General features: G+C 45.0%; 1 protein-coding gene across 1 annotated transcript in view; it reads right to left on the bottom strand.

The window, feature by feature from the left end:
- Positions 1-21,170, bottom strand: part of LOC144803927 (uncharacterized) — a 139,506-nt gene that overhangs the window by 16,305 nt on the left and 102,031 nt on the right. The window contains exon 6 of the mRNA XM_078671885.1: positions 1,379-1,482. Within this exon, the coding sequence (XP_078528011.1) occupies positions 1,379-1,482 (104 nt within the window). The remainder of the gene's footprint in view (positions 1-1,378; positions 1,483-21,170) is intronic.

A 21,170-nucleotide genomic window follows, 5' to 3' on the forward strand; every position in this document is an offset into this window, starting at 1 on the left:
ATGTAGACAATAGGTCTTCGACAACAGACAGCTAAATCCACCGCTACGCAAGAATAAATAATGACATAGCACACCTCCATTGAACTTGCATGATTAGCACAAAGGTGCAGGGGCATGGCAAAACAATTTCCAAAGCCATGCAGAGACCTTTCAACATAGCCAAGCCATCTGCACAAATTGATTCAAACCTGTTAATGTTCACCAAGGTTCGATCAGAGACGGTAATACTGCAGTACTGTGAACAAGGCTGGCAGTATTGCACTCACGGAATCTGATGCTCATATTAGAAAGCAGTGAGTGGGGACGCTTAACAAACACCCCTTGTCGGAATGTAAAATGTTAAAGCACCACTTAATATGCATGGCTGGAATGTGACTGTTGGAATGTAGAATGCTATACCACCAATTAGTATGCATGGCTGGAATGTGACTGTTGGGATGTAGAATGTTATGCCACCACTTACTATGCATTGCTGGATTGTGACTGTTGGATATAGGATGTTATGCCACCACTCAAAATATGTGGCTGAAATGGGACCAATTGAAAGTAAAATGTTACGCATTTACTTGGAATGGTTGGGCATAATATGACCTTTGCGCACAAATTAAATGTTAAAATGACCAGTGGAATCTTTTTCATGCTTGTTGCAAGTGAAAAAAGGCAAAGTTTCATCAAGAATATATTCAAGCACAAAGAACAAAAGGTCACAAATTGTACACAGTGATGTAGCTGCACCCATAGCCTCCTCTTTTAAGTACACTCATCCCAGCCTCAAATTCTAACTGGTGGCATAACATTCTACATTGTAACACAGTAGGCCAGGCTGAGCCTAGCTGCATGGAGGAATAGGACACATGCCTCTTTTTATTACTCTCAGAGGAAGCAATCCAGGCAGATTGCTTCAAGACGACTTTCTCCTCAAGGGTAGAACTCCTCCTCTTTGTTTCAGCCTTATGGATACAATGCCTCAGAGTGCACTTTTTGGGGCAGGTAATCACTAATTCAAGCACCAGAAAAGTAATTCCTTCCTGATTATGCACTGACAGACCCAGGCTATAATTACAAGAACCCCAGGAAATGTGTCCCTTCTCATTTTGCCTGTGGTGATGTCACAACACAAAGAACACAGTGGAGGTCAGATGTTGATGAATTAACATACCCGGGTGCTGGGGTATTTTGTTTTTCTTGGTTATTTGAGTAATGTGCATACAAGTGTTATTGGCTCCTAAAACACAGAATCAGTGGTGTGTAAGACACATGATGCAAGAGTGATTGCACCATTCTGACTTGCATTTTGAGTTACTGATATGTTACTAAATCAATACATCTGTCAACTGAGGTTTCCTGTAACTGCAGGAGGCCTGGCTAGGTTACTTACCATGCACACCATGAAGGGCACAGCAATGATCACCAAGCTGAAGAGGACAATGAGTAAGATGGCCCACCAAGGGGCACTCTCTTCTGATGAAACACCAACAATACCTGCAATTTTCAAAATAACAAAAATGGTCAAATAGGATGCATAAGAAATAATGTTCTTATTGGTCAATTCAATTCAATAACTTTATTCGGCCATATAAATATGAACAAGAAAAGTGAAATACAATCATATGCTACAAGATACAAATTGTGATAAACACAATAAAAGAACATACTTTCACATTAAGATCCTTAAAAAAAGAGATGAGAATTGTTGTCCTCCCTCAATACATTTAAAAATTCTTAAAAACACAAATCTCAAGGTGCACCGACTACAATGATGTCAACTTAGAGGTCTACCAAGGCAAATCTAAAACAGAAGGGCGAGCCTCAGAAAAGTAAACACAGGCAACACAGTCTCACCTTAAGGCCAAAAATTGCAATTGATTCAGACTTTGATGCAGTGATGCATGAAATGTTTATCTAACGAGAATAAAAAGAATAAACATACAGAAAGAAATAACAATCATCTTAGAGACCTACCCAGGCAATGTCTTTGCCTTAATCACCATCCTCAGGAAGGTAAACACAACTTCCTCCGAAGCCAGGGATTGCAAAAAGTGCATGCAGTGCTTTTGTGGAATGATTCAGGGAGTGATTAATCAATAAGGGCTTTAAAATACTGGATTCAGGGTAAAAGGTGAAGAAAACACTATCTTTAAAGTGCTCTGAGCTGATTTGTGATCACACAGTCAGGGTAAAAGACCATGTGACTACTCATTATATCGAGGAAAAGTGGCTAATGTCTGAAATAAGTTAAGCAGAAACCTGAGTAGGATAAAATGCTGAAAGTGCTGTGCATCATGCAACACAAATGATTGAATGTTCATGAGTGTCTTGAGCTGCATATATGATGTAACAGAGGAGGACTCAGTTGCCTTTATCCACCTCTTATGTTCCCAATAGGTATAGCACCTTTTACCCACCAAAATGAAAGTTATGGACGGGTTTTCAAACAAGTGCCGCCTGCCCACGGCCATATCCCTAATACCCCTCAGCCAGGGCATATCTAGACCCCAGTTCAAAGACAAACAATCCTCAATTATCATTCTATCTAAAGATAAAGCCTCATAGGACCAGACCCTACACCACAACATTATTGTGCATGGCCTAAAAATGTCCTCAAGATATAGAAGCGCTAACTCTCTATGACAAATAAAAGTAGCGGCAGGCGGTGGGAGAGGCCAGGAAGCGACGAATACATTTATTTTCTGTTACCTTTAAGAACAGTACCACCTGTAGGTTGCCATACCAACCCATTTTTGACTAATAAATGGTCAGCATGTGTGCAAACGGTCTTTTACCCAACTTACCAGCAAAAGAAAGAAGGGCATTCATACTCTTCACTATTTGATTGTTTCTACTTCCAGCCGGCGATCCTTCACTTATCTGACCTCCAACCTCCGGAATGCGCTGCCTCTCAGTTTGCGTTGCAGCCCTTTGGAACCAGTTTTCAGACTTAATCTTAAAACCCTTCTGTTTGACACCTGTCTCTTGGGAGTCTAATGTTTGTTGCCTTCTACTTATGACCTATCCGCTAGTGCCGCGACACCTTCTTCATGGTAGATATGGGCTCTATTACATGCTTTGAATTGAATTAAAGCCAACGAGCCTCTGCGATTGAAAGTTACCTCTGAATCGCTAAAGTTGTCCGTGCATTTTACAGGTCTAGCGTGAAGCTTGAAGGTTGGTTTTAAGTGACTCTTATATCCACAGGACATTATGAAGTACTTGACTGTATTAATCCTCATATATAGCCCCTCCATCAAGGAGCATAAGGAATCTAGGAGTCAATGCAGTGCAACAAGAGTGCTTCCCATGGGAACAGCTTCATTGGAATATAATAAAGCTGGTATGGGACACTGTCTGCTCTGGGGCATGTGCCCGCGTCTGAAAACTAGCTCCCTTTCCAGATGGTTAATAGAAAAGGAGAAGGGGAATGGTGCAAGGACACACCCTTGCCTGAAGCACCTGCTTACCCCAAATGTCTCGGAACACTCTAGCTCAAGTCCAAACTTGACTGCAGCTTTTGAGCCACTATACATTTCTCTGATGGTGTTAATGTTATGTTATGTTCATTTATTTTTCAAATTCACACAGCTACCCAACAAGGGTTTCCCAGCGCAGGAGTAAGGAGTATGTCAACTCCCAGGTCTTCCATTATATCCCACAGTTCTGTGTGGAATACACAATCAAAGGCACTTGACAGATCCATAAAACCCAGGTACAAGGAGCTGCACTTATCAACTGTGTATTTCCCCAGAAGGATGGAAAGATTTAGACATTGATCTTCCGCCCCATCCCATCTCCTGAACCCATATTGGATACCCGAAAGGGTACCTGTCTCCTCTCGTGGTGGGAGAGTAGGGCCTGGCCCAGAATCTTTACCCTGGAGTCCAGGCGAGAGATCGGACGATAACAGCTAGGGTCTTATCAATTCTCTTTCTTAAAAATGAGGACAATTAGGGAGTCGGACTATGATGGAATTTTAGCAGAAAAACGTACCACCCGAAAGACATTAGATAACACATGGGGCCACAAATCAAGATTACTCTCAAATAAATCTAGATGCACCCAGTTGGGCCAGGGTTTCTTCCACCAGTGCTGGATCTTATGACCTCTATCCCATCTTCCAGGAAGGGGCAGTAGTTGGGGAGGAAACTGTCCTATGCTGGAACAAGAATAATCCCTTTCACTTCACTCACCTTCACTGATGGAGTAAACCCCTCCTCCCCCCAAAAAGTATCCCGTTCATGACTGGATATAGCAGATTCGATCGTGGGTTCTTCTGCACTTTTGAAGAATGATTAGTTTATTATATTCTGAAAAATCCTTTTGGTCGCTCTTAAGGTTAGCTACCTGTATATCTTTCCAAGTCTTTAATTTAAGTGCATTTTTCCTTTCTGCAATTGTCCTCTTATAGGCCTTCATACACGAGAAATGTTGGTGAAAGACCTGGGGTTTTATGAAGAGAGGCCATTAACTTTTTATGGGATCTAGAGCATGCTGCTTCAAACCATCCCCGTCTCTTCTCTGGACTCCTTGGTGATGGCCTACTTAATGCTCCCATAACTGCCTCCAATAGGGAAATAAATGCTCTCTTTATATTTGCCACATCAGCCTCTGCAGCTAAACAAATGTCAAATAAGCTGTGATTTCCCTAAACGAACTGGGAATCAAATATTTCAGTATTAACAAGCTCCCACTTAATATGATGAGATAAATGAAAGCTAGGATTCCCATCAGCTTCCATAAAACCACATGCATTGCAATATACAGGAGAGCAAAGATGAACATTAAAGTGGCCCCCCTACAATAAACCCAACTCATTACCGCCTTTTGGTTTAAGGGAGTCTAGATCAGAATCCAGCTTTGAGAAAACATAATCTCTGTCTGCTTGTTGTTTGAAAATTTCACAATGCCCAACTGTAAGCTGGTCACAAATTCAAGACCAAGGATCTAGTAAAATGGTGTATCAGCTTTGTAAAGGAAGGGTTTGTCGTTGATCATGGCCAAGATGTAAATCACCACCCCTGGCACCCGGGGCGGCTACACTGGCGTAACGAAAAGTGAGGGGGCCTCCCTGCACGGCACTTACAGGGGCCCCCTCCGGGCTCAATCAGGAGCTCTCTGGCCACAGTGCAGTGCCGAGGGGGCCCCTTGGAGGTAGAGGCCCCCCCGCACCGCGGGGGCTGCGTGGGCCTGTGTTACGCCCCTGGGCGGCTACAGAGAGAAGGGATAGCTGCTAGATGGAATGTTTTAGGCCATTGATATGAACAGGTGGCACTGCCAAAGTCTCCTGAAGACGGAACACACACAATCGGACCACATCTGGTTTGAAATTTCCCCAGGTCTCCCAGTCTTTCTATCTGAAATCATAAAGAAAACAAACCAATTGCTTGTTTGCTATTGAGTGTTGGAAGCGTTTGGCTGCTTGTTACCTTAGAGTATGGAAACCATCGTAAATCATCTGGTGGGGAATCCAGCGGCTGTGGGCCTTCTCTCTATCATCAACCGAGGTGAACGGATCATTCCTGGAAAGCATGGAAATATTTCACACTAGGTTTATTCTTAGAGTGTCAGGAGCATCAGAGGATGCTGACATATCGGACATGAGGTGCCCTTGCAGGCTCAGGAAAGTGTTTGCAGTAATCTTGTAATATGCCCTGTAGGTCTAGTACTACAGCTACATGGACCTTACCCATGCTCTGAAGTTGGAGGCAGAGGGAAGTGGTGAAATTGCTCCAAATATTGTCTCTTCATATAATGCTGATTGTTGTAGACATGCTAATATTAATACCCTTAAATTCTTGTCATTAAGTTATGCTGAATTATATGTCTTTTGGTTCTTGTTGATGATTACGGTGCTTTTGTCATTTATATTGTCGTTGAGATTGTCGTCGACGAGGCGGACATGGACAACTAGGTTGATGTCGACAATGTTTGTAGTCGACGGGGCCTTCGTACTGTACGAGGCCATCATAGACAATGTAGTCGTAGATGAGGCCACCATAGATGAAGCCGCAGTACACAAGGCTGCCATAGATGAGGATGTCATAGATAAGGTTATAGTAGACGAGGCCATAGCCATAGATGACCTTTGTAGACGAGACTGCCATAGACGACCATCATGGATGAGGCCGTCGTCGATGACCGTTGTAGATGACCGTTGTAGATGGCCTGTCATAGATGAGTCTGCTGTAGATGACCTTTGTAGACAAATTAGGTGGGGCCATCATAGATGATGCCATTGTAGGTGAGGCCATTGTAGATGAGGCAATCGTAGATGAGTACCTTCGTAGATGAGGCCCTTCGTAGATGAAGCCATCATAGATGAGGCCATTGTGGATGATGTCAACATAGTCAACATGGTTGCGGTCATCAAATTTGCCATCATAATTGCTGTTGACAATGATTTTGATGGCGGTTTTGCCGTAGATGCCTCATTGTCAGGTTATGAGGATTTTCCTGATGTAGTGTCAGGGCTGAAGAGGAGTTGTAGGGTATACCTCTGAGGAAGTATTTTTCCAATATTCCCTCGCTGTGAGAAGTGCCTTATGGAGACTCATGGTAAGTCTTTTTTATAGGGCTTTTCTGGATGCCTCCTGTAAGGAATCCTCATTTTCCTCCTCAGAAGTGACAGATTTAAGTTTCTGTAGCCACAATAATAGCCTCATCTCTCTAAACGTAAGAGCTTTTGAAGAAAAGGTTAGAAATATTTTGTAGTCCTTTACCTTGTTTTCTGCTACTCGGACATATTAAGGCCTGTGTCAGAGAAATGAAGCATCAAATATAATCTTGAATGATCCAAAAAGAAGTAGTAGCTAAAGCAACTGAGCAAAGCTCCAGGAGACTCCCTTCACACAACGTGAGGTAGAACATCTGAGGCATTCAGCCTCTGTAGGGAGTGTTCTAGAGGGTGATTTCTCCTGATAGTTTATAGTTCAAGTTTGGTCCTGTTACAGAAAGGATATAGTTAGGCTATTAAATTGACTTTCTCATTGCAATTATAGCTTATAATATTGATACATACTGCTTTAGTAGGGTACTATGGGACTCCCACTTTGATGACAGTGAATTATTCAAGCATGTGAATCTAGGAAAGATCCAATACTGGAGAATGACCTTTCTAAATATAAATGAAGTGATATGGAGGTATATGGGGCTTGTATTTCAAGTTAAGTGATGAATGAAGCGATTTATGTTGTTCTATTCCAAAGCTTTGATTATTCCGCGAGTTTTGGGTTTATAATTTTGAGCGAAGCCTGCTAATGCCACTGCGTGTGTGTTATGACGTCTGGAACTAACATGTTATGATGTCCAACACTAATAAAAACAAAAGGTGTCATCTCACATGAGAAATCTCAGCAGGTATCATTTCACATCGACATCTCTCTATGGGCATTATCTCTTTTCAGATACCCCTTACACTGTGATCTCTCTGCAGACATCCCCTCACACTGTGATATCTCTGCTTTCAGCAGCTGTTACCTTAATCTGTTATCTGTCTTCAGTTGTCATCTCACACTGTGATCTCTCTGCAGTTATCAGCTCACTCTGTGATCTCTCTGCAGGTATCGCCTCACTCTGTGATCTCTCTGCAGGTATCCCCTTACACTGTGATCTCTCTGCTCATATTGTGATATCTCTGCTGACATCAAATCACATAGTGATCTCTCTGCAGCTATCCCCTCAGATTGAGATCTCTTTTCAGCTGTCATCTCACACTGTGGTCCAGTCAGTTGTAATATTACTCTGATCCCTCTGCTGCCATCACCTCGTACTGAGATATCCCTCTCTCTGCCTTTAGCTTTCACCTCCCATGGTGACCTTTGCTGGTGACCCTCACACTGTGATCTGTCTCTCTGCTGGTATGATATCACACTGAGGTCTCTATCTGCAGGTACCACCTGCAGCTATCAGTTCACACCAATATCTCTCTACAGGCGTTCTCTCACACTGTGATCTCTCTGCAACTTTCACCTCATGCTCAGATCTCTCTGTTGACATCATCTCATGCTGTGATCTCTCAGCAGCTGTCACATCATACTATAAACTCTCTAGCTATCATCTCACTCTGTGATCTTATTCCAGGGTTCGTCTGACACTGCTACCTCTCTGCAGGTACTACCTGGCACAGCTATCTCTCTCCTGGTGTCATCGCACACTGCAATCTCTCTGCTGCCATCACCGCATACTGTAATATCTCTCTAGGGATATCCTTGCACTGTGACCTCTATGCAGGTACCACCTTACATGGTGTTCTCTCTACTGATATTACCTTATACTGTGATATCTCCCTTCTTGTGTCACCTCACAGATATCTCCATGCTGGAATCACCTCAAACTGATATACTTCTGTCCTGGTATCACCTCACACTGAGATATGTCTCTGCTGGTGCACAGTCTAAATATCAAGTTTTTTATTTCGACCTACAATAATATCGAGTTAGAAATATCGTAGGGACAGAATATTGAAATCAAGAATATCGACGACCAGAATACTGACCTGAAGGTAAGAAATATCGTTTTGTTAATATCGAAGTTAGTAATCAGAGGAGCTACGCACGCATCCAGGATGGCCGTGTGAGCACAGGGCTCCCGAGTCCCTCGTTGCCCTCCGCATATATCCTGAAATATATCCTGACTTTGACCACGGGTACTTGCAGATGAACCTCAGCTGATACCTTAGCTGTTTTCAAAATTCCATTTGGACTTCTTGGCCGATCGGAGTTTTTGGAGGCCCGTCCCTCGGCGACACCGGGAGCTGGCACACCAAGACGCCGGGGAGCAATTGAACAACAGCGGCCTAAGGGGTTCTCTCTGTTGCCATGAGTTGACTTTCGGTTTCGTTTCTGGGCCGCTGCCTTCTTCAATTGCGTGCTTGTCTCGCTCCCCCATCGGAGTCCAGCCTAACTCTGCTTCCTGACTATATGCCAACTGTTCTGAGGGTCTGGGTGTTGGGCTGAGCTGTTACCTCTGCCCTTTCAGCCCACTTTCGTTCTTTGCAGTGGTCTGTGGGTGAGCGGCCATTTTCACCAGGTCTCGCGGGCTCCTTTGGGGCTCACCATTCAACATGACCACCAGGCCTGACAATGAGAAGCGGAAGACTAAAACGCCTCTACGCAGGGGACCGATTCAGACCAACGTCATGGATCACTATACCCAACCCAAGGGGTCCCCCGGTGGTGCCAGTCGAGCTTTTGAGGGCCCCACTGACGACCCGACTACGTCGGCCGAATTGACTTTGCAGGACGTCATGGGCGCCATTGCCAACATGCAGACTTCACTTGGTCAACAATATGAGGCTCTCGCTCTCAAAATCGACACGGTAGCAGTTGATGTTACTTTGATCAGAGCTGATTTGTCGAAGACCAATGAAAGGGTCAAGTCTCTGGACCTGAAGACTTCTAGCCTCACAACCGATGTTTCTGATCTGCAGACAGAAGTTGGACGCTTGCGCTCCTCCAACGATCTCATGGTGCATCGCCTGGAGGATTTTGAAAATAGGGCCCGGCGCAACAACATACGCCTTATCGGTGTCCCTGAAACCTCTGGTGGTTTGGCTACTGATCTTCTCGTGGAGGACATTGTCTTGAATCACCCGACCCCCACAGGCCTGAGTAAATTCTTTGCTGTGGAGCGTGCCCATCGAGTGCCGGGTGGGAAGCCGAAATCTGGTGCCACGCCGAGACCTATTATCGCCAGGATCTTCAATTTTAGGGACAGAGACACCATCCTCCAGGCCTCGAGAGTAAGTGGCCCCGTCAGATTCGAGAACACGACGGTGAGTTTCTACCCGGACTTCATACAACTTGTTCAGAGACAAAGAATGGGGTTTCAGGGAGTGAAACGAAGGCTGAGAGACTTGGGCCTGAAATACGCAATGCTCTTTCCGACCAGGCTGCGTGTCGAATATGAAGACCGGACTTTCTTCTTTGATCGTCCTGATGGAGTGAGTGACTGGCTGGATGCCCTCCCCAAACAAACGGACTCAACCGGGCATCCTGGTGGAGCCGAGGGCGGCGTATCGGAACAAGAGTGACATTATGTTTCCTGATTTCTGAACATTCACGTACTATCCGGCTGGGTTCGATATTTCGTCTATTATTGTGTCCTATTGCTATGTACCCGAGGGTGGTGGGGGGGGTGGAACTCTTTCCTCCTCAGGGGTTTCTTTTCGTAGACTAGTTTAATGATGGGGCGACAGGCACACTGCAAGTTGGGGTGACTTTTGAGTCTAACGCAGGGGTGCAGGGTGGGGGGAGTTGTAACAGGTTCTCATTGGGGGGTGGTAGGGGGTTCTGGGGTGTTTGTGGGTTTCTTTCAAGGCAACATATCGTATTTTTTCTTGAGTAGGTCATTGTTTTCGTTGTGGGGTGGACTCTGCACATCTTTTTGGGATGGGGGTTAGTGGATTGAAATTAATGTGTTGGAATGTCAATGGGTTGGGGGATAGGATCAAAAGGGGTGTGGTCTTGCAGCTTCTGCGGCGCCTCTCCCCCAATATTGTGTTGTTGCAGGAAACGCAGCTGGTTGGGAACACGTGCCATGCCATGAATCGGCGAGGGTATCGCCTGGTGGCACACTCTGGTTTCAACTCTGGTTCCAGGGGTGTGGGTATCCTCGTCAGGTCCTCTCTCCCCTTGGCAATCGATGATGTGCTTCTTGATGATAGGGGGCGCTATGCCGCTCTCACTGGTAGATGGGAGGGGAGGACGGTCTCATTTGTCACTGTCTATGTTCCGCCGGGTCTACAGACCTCGACTTTTGCTGATCTTGGGCATGTTGTACTAGGGCTCCCTGAGGGCACCTTGGTGATAGGCAGAGACTTCAATTCGGTTGTCTCCGGTGACATGGATCACTACCCCCCCAGGGATCTCCCCAAGTCGCAAACCTGGTTAAGTGGGTTCCTGGAGACATTTGGTCTGATGGACTGTTGGAGGTTGCTAAACCCGAACCAGACGCAATACACCTTTCACTCTGGTGCCCATGGCAGTCTGTCCAGACTTGACTATATTCTGTTGCCGGCGGCGCTGTCCTCCTCCGTTGCGGAGGTGCGGCCCCTCGCCAGGGGCATATCCGACCACGCCCCAGACTGGCTTAGTATGGACGCTACCATGAGTAATGAGGGACGGGTCGCCCCTATCAACCCCTGGTTTCTTCGCAATCCCGAGACCCGTACCGAATTGTTGAAATCCTTTGATCATTATTTTGTAGACAATGTGGGGTCTGTGTCATCTGCTGTATCGTTGTGGGAGGCGTTTAAGACTGTGATACGTGGGCAGGCTTTATCTTTGATCGCCACCGCCAAGAAAAGTAAGCATGAAGAGGTGGTCCGTCTGGAGGCAGAGATAACCACACTGGAGAGTGACTTGGAGGACGGAGTGTCCCGTGCCAAACTTCATTCCCTCAGCCTCAAACAATTAGATTATAAGGCCCTGGTTACTGATGCTGCAAAGGTCATGAGCAGGGAACAGCAGGGCAGACGGTATGATGTCGGGGATAAGGCGGGTAAATTGATTGCGTGGCTGGACAAGAAAGAAAGGGCGAGTCGTGTAGTTCCTGTGATTGAGAACCTTGATGGAGTGTGTGTGACTGACCCAGCTGCGATTGTTGACTGCTTTGCGGAACACTTCCGAACTGTGTATGCGCCGGTCTCTGACAGACCGGAGACTGACTCTCATTTGTTGCTTTGCGATATTACGTTGCCCTGCCTGTCTGTGGCTGACAGGCACCTGATGGACGCGGTGCTGTCGGCTGACGAGGTTGCTACCGCCATTCGTTCAATCCGCTCTGGCAAGGCCATGGGCCCTAATGGTCTGCCCATTGAACTGTATAAATTGTGCCCAGACAAACTGGCTCCATATCTTCGTGATATGTTTCTAGAGTCCCGCGACTCTGGCTCCCTCACACGTGATCAGCGTCTTGCTACTATTGTAGTGATTCACAAGGAAGGGAAGCCGCGGGATCGCTGCTCATCTTATAGACCGATCTCGCTTCTAAACACTGAACCGAAAATTCTGGCTAAGGTATTAGCTAACCGCCTGACGAACGTTATCAGAGACCTGGTCCATCCGGATCAGTCCGGTTTTATCCCGCATCGTAACACGGCGCTCAACCTGCGGCGCTTGCATGGTGTTCACGCGAGGGCGGCGTCACTTCGTGAACCGGCCATCTTGGCTTCCTTGGATGCAAAGATGGCCTTTGATACTCTTGAGTGGCCTTATCTTTGGGCCGCTCTTGTGAAATTCGGATTCGGCCCCGGGTTCATCGGATGGGTGAAACTTTTGTATGCGGAGCCACTGGTGCAGGTGGTGGTGAATGGTCGGGTCTCAGCGTCTTTTGTTCTCGGGAGAGGCACGCAAGAGGGCTGCCCGTTGTCGCCACTGCTTTTCGCACTTGCCCTTGAGCCGTTGGCTGCCTGGCTGCGCTGGGAACCCTCGCTTAAGGGGATCCGGTTGTCCCCGGACTTTGAGGATCGCGCCTCGCTCTACGCGCATTATATTTTACTGTAACTTACGTCCCCTCGAAAATCCCTCAATGTTTTGTTCGATGTGCTCACTTCGTTTTGGAAAAATTCGGGCCTTGTTATCAACTGGGCTAAATCCTGTGTATACGTGCTCTCGGGCGGTCCCCCTCCCTTGCCTCGCAGATGCCCTATCCGGGTCTCTCCGACGGGCTTTAAGTACCTGGGGATCTTTATATCTTTAGACCCTGCGGCTCGCTACACACGTAATCTGCTCCCCCCCTTCAAAGATTGAGACTTGATGTTGAGCGTTGGCACGGGTTGCCGCTATCGCCGCTCGGGCGCGCGGCCCTTTTTAAAATGATGGCCCTGCCGAGGTTTTTGGACGCACTTCAGAATACGTTTCATATTATTCCGGAGAGCTACTTTAGAGAGATGAGAGCCTGCAGAGACGGTTAATTTGGGATGGACGTTCGCGTATTTCCCTCGCAAAACTCACCCTTCCCTGGTATGATGGGGGTATTGCGTTACCGGATATTAGGCGTTACTATTGGGCCTCGCAACTGAATGCGATCAATCATGCGACATATGCGCCTGCTTCCAACCCGGCGTTCGAGATGGATAAGTATTTGCTACCGGGCGGGGACTACAGGAGGGCGCTCTACTCAAAGGCGGCGGGCAAGGATTTATCTGGTCCTACCACGATTGCTGTACGAGTGTGGCATGCTGCGAATGCGTCTGTGGGTTGGGGAGATCGATTGACTCGTGCGACCCCCTTGTATGCTTCTGAAAGGCTGGGATGTCTCTGTAAAACGAAAGGGTTTGACAAAAGGGACATGATTGGTATGAGCTGCGTGGGCGATCTTTGGGTCAAGGGCGGAATCAAGACCTTTGCGGCACTAAAGGCAGAATACGATTTGAGTGACAGGGAATTCTTCCGATACACACAGATTCACCATGCCTTGAGTTCGGTTCTCCCGGCGGGTACCGTCATCCCCGAGTCCTCCCCCTGGAAGATAGGCTCCTTGATGGCCACGTCCCCGACAGTACCATTTCCCTGATATATAAGAAGTTGATCAATACCCGAGTGGATCTGTAAGTGCGTCTTAGGGAGGTCTGGACCGGCGACGGTTTGGAGCTGGACGACGAGGATTGGCAAGCTGCATTGTCCTCGCCTAAGGAGGTTGCTATTCCTGCACGTCTCCGCTTTGTTCAGCTCAAAATCTTACATCGTTTATATATCACTGGTCCGCACTTGATTCGCATGGGTTTTTCCTCGGACGGGTTATGTAAGCGTAGTTGTGGGATGCTTGGTACTTTCCTACACATACTTTGGGAGTGTCCGGAGGTGGTGCAGTTCTGGAATAATGTACATGCAGTGATGGGTAGAGTCACGGGGGTGGTGCTGCAGCCCGTGGCCAGGCGGTGCCTGTTGAATGTGTGGGAGCCGAATGATTATAGTGTGGCCCAGACGCAGTGGGCGACCCTTGGGAATATGATTGCCAAACGGGATGTAGCGCAGTTGTGGGGTTCACAGCGCCCGCCCACGTTATCGGTATGGAAGGAGAATATGGACTGGTGTATGTTCAGAGAGAAGACTGTGTATGTGGCGCGGGGCAAACCTAGAAAATGGAATAGTATCTGGAGCCAATGGAATGCGTACCGTGGAAATCTATGTACGCCTCTGTTTGTGGACGACCCCGAAGTCCCTCTGTCCCCCTAATCCGGCATTCCATGTATTGTGTGCTTTTTGTTATCCTTAAATCTGTTTTCCCTGCTGGCCCCCTCCCCACAATATGTACAATTGATCTGTTGTATAATATTGTGCCTAGGTGTCCTCCTATGTGAACACATGTCCATGTATACCGTCTTTTTTGCCTTGTACTTTGTTTTCTTTCTTCTAATACATTTTTTTTTTTTTAAATAAAAAAAAATATCAAAGTTAGTAATATCGATAGGAAAAATATTGATGTTACTTATATTGATATTTATATTAGTGTTATGTTTTTATTATATATTTTATATGTTTGTGTTTATAGTTTTCATTAATTATTGTACTAGTTTTAGAATATATGTATACAATTTTTAGAAGTTAGTCATTTATTTTCAAGTAAATTATGTGTTTTAGTTCTGTAGCGGGTTGCGGGTTTATAGGGGAGTAGGGTGGGAAGTAATTTAATTGTAATTAAGTATTTTTTGTATTTTTATTTATTGGTATGGATAATTAATGTTATGGTAAATAATGATTAATTGGTAATTAATTTTTATTAATTGGTAATTCATTTTTATTAATTGATTAATTAGTAATTCTATTAAATGTATTAATTTATTATTGAAGTGTGTTGTGAGTTTATAGGGGAATAGGGTGGGAAGTAATTTATTTTTAAATAAGTAATTTTTTTTTATTGTTGAGTATTGATAATTAATTTATTGTTAATTATTATTTGGTAATACATTTTTAATAATTAATATTTTTTTGTTTGGACAATTCATTTTGGGTTCAATTCCTACCCGAATCCGTACGACGATTCGTATTCATAGCCGTTTCCGTCCGAATCGTACAAATCCGTCCGAATCGCGTAGTACGATCCGTAGGTAAAAAATTTGTCTGAATCATTGCGAACCATACGAAACACATGGTTAAATCCGTAGGACATAGACCATCACAGTGAACCGTACGAATCGTAAACATGCCGTACGGCCCGACAAGTACGATCCGGACCGGGGAATGAGTACGCGATTCGTATGGAATACGTCGCGTAGAGGCAATTCGTATGGAGAGCCACACATTTGCATATGCACCGTACCCCTAAACTCAAGGGGTGTACGCACGGTGTGTACGCACCGTACACCTACTGCTTTGGGGGGCACGAACCGTACCCCTACGCACCATACACCCACAATCATGGGGTGATATACGCACCGTACCCCTGAAATCCAACAACATTTTTAAACAAGCATTTGCAATGCAATAGGTCTCGCATTTGCGAGAGTTTAAGCTATTGGCATTGTATTTGACAATGCCTTTTGTTTATGTTTTAAAAACCAACACGTAAATAAAAGGCATTGCGATTTACAATGCCAATAGCTCAAACTCTCACAACTGCGAGACCTATTGCATTGCAAATGCTTGTTCATTTATCAAGTTAAGCATAGGCTAAACAAAATAAAAATATGATGAATACTGCTGGTTTATAAACCAAGACTTCTGAAGCTATTGCATATCCCAGATTCCCTTGGCAGTAATACATATAACCAGGTCCATAAACTTTACCCAAGAGAGCCAGACTGTAAGTAACCCACTCGGTGTACCAAAGGGCACAAGTAGATGTCGTTCGCAGGTCCACTTAGCCTATTCCAAGCCGGGTATATCAGCCATTCTAACTGCAATTAGACCTGTCAGCCATCCCTTCATCCTCCCAGGTTTTTCTTTCCCCGGTCACAAGTTACATTACACAATGACTCAATAATGTTTTGCAGCACCGGAGATTAAGTGATTACATCGAATTGCAAGATGTTGAACCGATGCATACACTCGAACCCGGTTCCCCAGTTCCGTCATGGACAGTTCTGACCTTTACGCAGCTTTCCTGGAGCAAACTCACCTTGTAACTACAGACATTTTGTGCAACTTACGCCGATCGTGAACAGGACTTCCGGAATCAACAGGGGCTGCTGGAGGGAGGAGCAAGGTTAGGGGAGCCAATAGCCTGGCACTGGGAGGACTTCGAGGGACATCACTGCTTATCCGCCGACATAGGCGCCTGGGCGCTCAGCGGGAAAATAAGTGACGGAAGGCGATGAGCTGACTCAGCTGAGGCAAGTGAACTTTGGAATAATACCAAGAAAGCAGTACTGAGGGAACCTTGTAAAAGGAACACACTGAGCTCATATTACAGCGCACCTGATCTATGAGGTAAACAAGTGAGCGTGTAGTCCTAGGGTTACAAACTGCCACTAAGATACTAAGAGAGCAGTACTGAGGGAACACCTTGTAAACCGAATACATTGAGCGCTTGTTACAGCGCACCTGACATGCTGTGAGGTAAACAAGTGGCCATGTAGCCCTCGGGTTACAAACTGCCACCAAGCCAGGCTGGATGTGGCCTTACGTCACGTCCGAGCTGCCAACTTTGGAGCTAAGGTTCGATCATAACCCTACTCTCTAACCTGATGCTCGCACCAGACTAGGAAACGGCTTTCCGTTACTAATTCTCCTTGACAAAGGGCGCTCCGCCCGAAATGCATTGGAGCATATGTACGAGCCGTATTGTGAATTTATTAATGATATGATGAAAATATCATTGGAACTTTGTTCTCTATGAATTAATATGGATGAATAAATTAACTTCATTACATTTACTTTGGTAATCATTTCGATGAACACTTAAGGAGTGCCTCATACAGGGGATGTATTTGCAAGCTCTTGCATACACTCATCTGTGTTATACTTCCAGACGCCTAGCGGGACCGTCTCCCTGGAGAGCACCCATCCGCGTTTTAAATTCATTCGAATTTTGAACTATTCTGTTGTGCACCGCCCATTCCTCTTCAAATCACTTAATCTCCCCGTACCTACCAGAAATTAATGTGTCCTTGTGTAACGTAACTAGTGATAATGTAAAGCACTCCAATACTTCGGGTTGAGTTCACAATATATACATCTGCAAGAAAAACCAGTGATGGAAGCCCTGCGTGTGCCCGGTGAGTGGGGTTGGGAGGGTGTGTGTGTGCGCGTTTGTGTGTGTATGAAAGCCCTGCGTGTGCCGGGGGGGGGAAGAGGGGGTGAGTGTGTGCGCGTGGGAATGTGTGTGCGCATGCGTGAGTGTGGCTGCGTCTGTGCGCGCGTGAAAGAGAGAGGCGAGAGGCTGCTGAATGTTGAACAGGAGATGTGCACGTGCGCGCCCACGAGGTGAAATCCGCCGAGGGAAAGTGCGTGCCCCTCCCCTGTCCAACATTCCCGGCAAGCCGGCGACATAAGGTCTTTCGCTGACGCGAGACCTAAAAACAATATTTTTAACAACAATATTTTTTACGATATTGTATTTCCGAAATTTTTGAACTTACCATAATGTGTTTAGGACTTTGATATTCTTCACATTGATATTTTGCCTCCGATATTTTTAATTGCTGTTATCGCCTCATACTGAGATTTATCTCGGCTGGTATCGCCTCACACTGAGATATCTCTCTGCTGCTTTCACCTCACACAGGGATATCTCTCTGCTGGTGTTGCCTCGCACTGAGATATCTCTCTGCTAATAACACCTCACACAGAGATACATCTCGGCTGGTGACCCCTCGCACTGAGATATCTCTTTACTGGAGTTACCTCACACTGAGATATCTCAATGCTGGTATCAACTCACATCGAGATAGCTTTGTGCTGGTATCACCTCACACTGAAATATCTCTCTGCTTTGCCCACCTCACACTTAGATATTTCTGTGCTGCTTTAAACTCACACTGAGATATTCCACAGGTGGTATCACCTGACACGGCGATATCTCTGTGCTGGTATCACCTTCCACTGAGATATCTCTTTGCTGTTATAGCCTCACACTGAGATATTTCTCTGCTGCTATCGCCTCACAATGAGATATATCTTTGCTTCCTTCACCTCACACTGAGATATCTCTCTGCTGGTATCCCCTCACACTGAGATATGCCTCTGCTGGTATCACCTCACTCTGAGATATTTCTCTGCTGGTGTCCCCTCACACTGAGATATCTCTAGCTTGTATCACCTCACACTGAGATATCTTTCTGATGGTATCACCTCACACTGAGATATGTCTCTGCTAGTTTCAATATTTAGAAAGTGCTTCCAATGACTCTTGCTTGCATCCCCCTGTGGGCACTCTGTTGATTTCATCTAAAATGATTCTTTTTCTATGAAGTAGCAATAACCACTATGAATTGTAACTCTTGTTTCATCAAGTTCCTTTTTTTATTATTATTGAAATTCACTTCATTTCAAGTTTTTATTGTTCTCCATTTCCATCATTTTATGCATTAATGATACTCCAATGCATTTCGAGCATGTCTAAAATAGAATCATTGCGCACACTTTTACACTGCGATTTAGTCAATAAAGTTATATACAGTTACATTTTGATCCCCCCTCGTTTATTCCTGTTGTGAGAATCGGTGACATGCTTTTTTTGTGCTTAAACTACTGCTCTAATCTGACTGCGCTCCAGTGTTGCTCAAACTGACCATAAAGAAGGCCAACAAACAGACCAAAAAACCTACATAATAACCTGACAGATTAGACCATCACTCACTGCCTGATTTCCCCACAGGCCAGTCCAACCCGGCTACCGTGTTATATTCATGTGGATAATTAACACAGTATTTCGTGACTTGTTAATACGAATCCTTGCATGACTCTATAAGAAAAACTGCGGGTTGATTGGTGAAAGATTAAGGTATTTTAATCTTAACGTGCACCTGGGAGACTTATAAAGCTGGAACAAAGTAAGTGTTTCCAAGCGCATAAGAAGCGTGGGATATAGCTAGAATTGAAATGTGCTTTTTGACCATCGTTGTTAAACAGAGGTTTTTCACGTTATGTTGCAGCATACGAAAGATATTGAAAAGCTCATCAGATCCATGAGTAGACATAACTTGAATACTATTTAGGCACGTTAAGATTAAAATACCTTAATCTTTCACCAATCGACCTGCAGATTTTATTATAGGGTCATGAAATGACTCGTATTAACAAGTCACAAAATGCTGTGTTAATTATCCACAGGTATAGATTATGCACGAGTCAACACTAACAACAAGCAGCAGTTTAAACGCAAAGAAAATACATGTCACCGATTCACACAGGAATAAACGAGGGGGGATCAAAATGCAAATGTATATAACTTTATTGACAAAATCACAGTGTAAAAGTGTGCGCAATGATTCTATTATAGACATGCTCCCTGATGAAGAGCGATTGGCTTGAAATGCATTGGAGTACCATTAATGCATAAAATGATGGAAATGGAGAACAATAAAAACTTGAAATGGAGTGAATTTCAATAATAATAAAAAAAAGGAACTTGATGAAACAAGAGTTACAAGTCATAGTGGTTATTACTACTTCATAGGAAAAGAATCCTTTTAGATGAAATCAACAGAGTGCCCACAGGGGGATGCAAGCAAGAGTCATTGGAAGCACTTTCTAAATATTGAAACCACCAAAGACATATCTCAGTGTGAGGTGATTCCATCAGACAGATATCTCAGTGTGAGGTGATACAAGCTAGAGATATCTTAGTGTGAGGTGACACCAGCAGAGAGATATATCAGTGTGAGGTGAAACCAGCAGAGACATATCTCTGTGTGAGGTGATTCCAGCACAGAGATATCTTAGTGTGAAGTAAAACCATCAGAGAAATATCTCAGTGTGAGGTCATACCATCAGAGAGATATCTCAGTGTGAGGTGATACCAGCAGAGACATATTAATACCTGACGTACCGAAGGGACGGAAAAGTCACCCGAGGGAGCATCTTATAACATGTGAAAAAGTATCTACAAAATCTAACCTCAAAAGAATCCAAACAAAGTTGTGCGCAGCTATTGCAAAGTTTTGATTCTGCTGGTTTCACCTTACAATGATATATCTCTCTGCTGGTGTCGCCTCACACTGAGATATCTCTGTGCTGGTGTCACCTCACACTGAGATATCTCTAGCTTGTATCACTTCAGACTGAGATATGTCTATGCTGGTATCACCTCACACTAAGGTAGCTCTGTTCTGGTATCACCTCACACTGAGATATCTCTGTTCTCGTATCGCCTCACACTGAGATATCTCTCTGCTGGTATCATCTCACACCGAGATATCTCTCTTCTGGTGTCACCTCACAATGATATATCTCTCTGCCTGTTTCACTTCAAAATGAGATATCTCTCTGCTGGTATCGCCTCACACTGAGATATCTCTTTGCTGGTGTCACCTCACACTGAGATATCTCTGTGCTGGTATCGCCTCACACTGAGATATCTCTGTTCTGGTATTGCCTCACACTGAGATATCTCTGTGCTAGTATCACCTCAAAATGAGATATCTCTCTGCTGGTATCGTCTCACACTGATATATGTCTCTGCTGGTGTCCCCTCACACTTATATATCTCTCTGCTGGTTTCACCTCACACTAAGATATCTCTGTGCTGGTATAGCCTCACACTGAGATATATCAGTGTTGGTGTCACTTCACACTGAGATACCTCTAGCTTGTATCACTTCACACAGAGATATGTCTCTGCTGGTATCACCTCACACTGAGATATCTCTGTTCTGGTATCGCCTCACACTGAGATATCTCTGTGCTGGTATCGCCTCACACTGAGATATCTCTGAGCTTGTATCACTTCAAAATGAGATATCTGTCTGTTGGTGTCACCTCACACTGAGATATCTCTCTGCTTGTATCACCTCACACTAAGATATCCCTCTGCTTTTATCAGCTCACACTGATATATCTCTCTGCTGGTGTCACCTCACACTGAGATATCTCTCAGCTTTTATCACCTGATGCTGAGATATCTCTCTGCTGGTATTACCTCACCCTGGGATATCTCTCTGCTGGAGTTACCTCACTCTGTGTTCTGCTCTCTTCCTCTGTCTCTCTTTATTCATCACCCCAGTTCCATCTCCGTCCCAGATAGAATCTCTGTAGACTCTAACCTTACTGTCTATAAACTCTGCTAAAACACTT

Source organism: Lissotriton helveticus, chromosome 1_2 (assembly GCF_964261635.1).
Source record: "Lissotriton helveticus chromosome 1_2, aLisHel1.1, whole genome shotgun sequence".
Taxonomy (NCBI): domain Eukaryota; kingdom Metazoa; phylum Chordata; class Amphibia; order Caudata; family Salamandridae; genus Lissotriton; species Lissotriton helveticus.